General features: G+C 42.8%; 1 protein-coding gene across 1 annotated transcript in view; it reads left to right on the top strand.

The window, feature by feature from the left end:
* The window catches only part of LOC125040006 (Down syndrome cell adhesion molecule-like protein Dscam2), a 54,623-nt gene that overhangs the window by 41,042 nt on the left and 11,081 nt on the right, over positions 1 to 2,500 (top strand). The window contains exons 23-24 of the mRNA XM_047634414.1: positions 470 to 579; positions 1,686 to 2,010. Coding sequence (XP_047490370.1) covers positions 470 to 579; positions 1,686 to 2,010 — 435 coding nt within the window. The remainder of the gene's footprint in view (positions 1 to 469; positions 580 to 1,685; positions 2,011 to 2,500) is intronic.

Raw genomic sequence — 2,500 nt, 5'->3', positions numbered from 1 at the left:
TTAATTCTCTCTTACTCTCATTTAGGTATTGACATTTCGTCTCTTTTCCTTGTAAGACCATTATAAGACCATCACACAATCTCACCTGACTGATTCACTCCCTGGAACTCCACACACGCAATCACCCGTCACTTATCTCACCCCCGTCCCTCGTCGCTCCACCTCCTAACACTTTAAAAAAAAAAACAAAAAAAAAAACACTTGACTGACTCACCCCTTCACCTCGTCCCCACGCCCCTGACACCACCACGCAAGAACCACGACTGATTTCCCTTCCCCAAGACTAAGATCCTACCCCTTCCTCCACCCAACCAAATTACACATACCACGAACACCTGACTGATTTAACCACTTCACCCCTTCTCCCCTGACACGCCCCCCTCCCCCCACCACCACCACGCAAGCCCCACGACTGGTTCTCTTCCTCCCAGACTAAGATTCTACCTCTTTTCTCCGACCACCTCCACAGAAAATGCAGAGGATATCTACCCGTACGCCACCTTCCAGCTACCCGATCCAGCGCCCCCTGACCCGAACCACATCCCCATGTATCCGATTTACCAAACCCGCACAGATAAGGTCTGTACCCATTGCCAGGCGCTTTTTGTACATTTAGATTTTTTTTTATGTTGGTTTTAAAAGTAAATGAGTTTTTGTAAGTAGTTTTGTCCTGAATAGATAGTCGATTTGTTATGTGTGTTGTTGAGCTTATTGTTTTCTCTCACTATTTCTTCACTCTTACGAAGCATATGTCAGCTAATAGATATTCTTTCGTTTATATCTAACTATGCGATCTAAAAGGCATGCAGTATACATATCTTTAATCTCTATTCCAAACTAGTACATATGATTTACAATATTAGTCACACAAATGGAATTAATTAAAACAATACGTGACTTTCAATTACCTTAGTAAATCCACAAACCGCCACGTGAAGCAGCTTTTGCAAGGCTTGTGATGTTGCTTTCTGACTCTTTCCTTTGCACGGAGGATCCTCGCGAGCAAAGAAGATCATACATATATACATATGAATGAATAAATAAGTAATTATATATATATATATATATATATATATATATATATATATATATATATATATATATAAATATATATACATATATACACACACATATATATATATATATATATATATATATATATATATATATATATATATATATATATATATGTATATATATATATATATATATATATATATATATATATATATATATATATATATACATACATATATACATACATATACTATTCACTCAGCTTTGTTTTGATCTTTGTGAGTATGCCTCCTTTAAAAATATGTTCAGCGTTTAATGTTTTTCTTTTCCTGTATTCCTTTTTTTTTATTGCATTGAAGTCTACGTAGATATGTTTCCTTTCTAACCATAGTCTGTCTTTTATTAATTTTATCAGTTTCCTTCTATATCGTTTTTTCTTCTGGTACCCATGGCAACAAAATCTTATGGACATAACGCTCTTATCCGTTGACTTTTACGTATATGTATCATATAGCTTATTGTGTTATCACGTTTAATTGCTTCTGAAGGAAAAGCCAAACGCATTGCGCTTTGCTCTCGTCTCCACCTCGCGTAAACCTTTCCCCTTCTTGGCACCGATAATCGCTAACCCTTCTCCCTCTTCTTTCTCTTTTCCTTCCGCCCTTCAGCAAATGGAGAACTACGGCGAGGTGAAGCGCCGTGGCAGCCGCAGCCGCAACCAGCGCCGTAGCCGCAGCCGCAGCCGGAGTCGTGGCGGTGTGGCGGACAGTGGCGAGGACTACGAGACGCTCGGTTCGGACACGGAGACGGAGCACGGAGGGGTGTCGTCGCGCACGGAGTCGTCCAACCAGCTGGACGACATCCCCTCCATCCGGGACCACACGGTGTACGCCAGGGGCCCTGCCAACAAGGAGCCTCGCGACGCCGCTCTTTATTCCAGGGACGCCTCGAGGGACGCCAGCAACCCGCCCTTCCAGCAAAGGATCCACCACAGTAAGTGCTTTTAAGGAAGTCCTGCGTGTCTCTCTCGCGCGCACACACTTCTCACGCTCCCAGCTTGTTCGTCTGTCCTTGTGCCACTCTGCCTCACCCGCACCTCACCCGCCTGGGGAGCTCCACGTCGGTAACACAACCCGCAGCCCCCCGCCCTCGGTATCACGGGCTCCGACGCAAGAATTTTGATCGATCACTTGCCATCACACTCCGCTGCTCTTATAGAGCTGAAGGCGCATTCTCAAAGGTTTCTTTCAGTCCTGTTAAAAAAAAGAGGGAAAAAAAAGAATAATAAAAAACTAAACACAAAGGGAGGAGGGAAGAGAGAGAGGGAAAAAAGATCCTTTAGAGTGTAAGTAAAAGCCTTCACCAACACAAGCTGAGGTTATCAATCAGGATTCGGAATTCAAAGTGATTCCTGTGATACCGAGAAATCTCTGGGGGCTCCGTGATAGTTAGTGGATTAAACTTGAATACTACGGTAACTGAA

Source organism: Penaeus chinensis, chromosome 28 (assembly GCF_019202785.1).
Source record: "Penaeus chinensis breed Huanghai No. 1 chromosome 28, ASM1920278v2, whole genome shotgun sequence".
NCBI lineage: Eukaryota > Metazoa > Arthropoda > Malacostraca > Decapoda > Penaeidae > Penaeus > Penaeus chinensis.
Note: the sequence above shows the minus strand (reverse complement) of the source record. Positions and strands in the feature narration are given on the sequence as shown.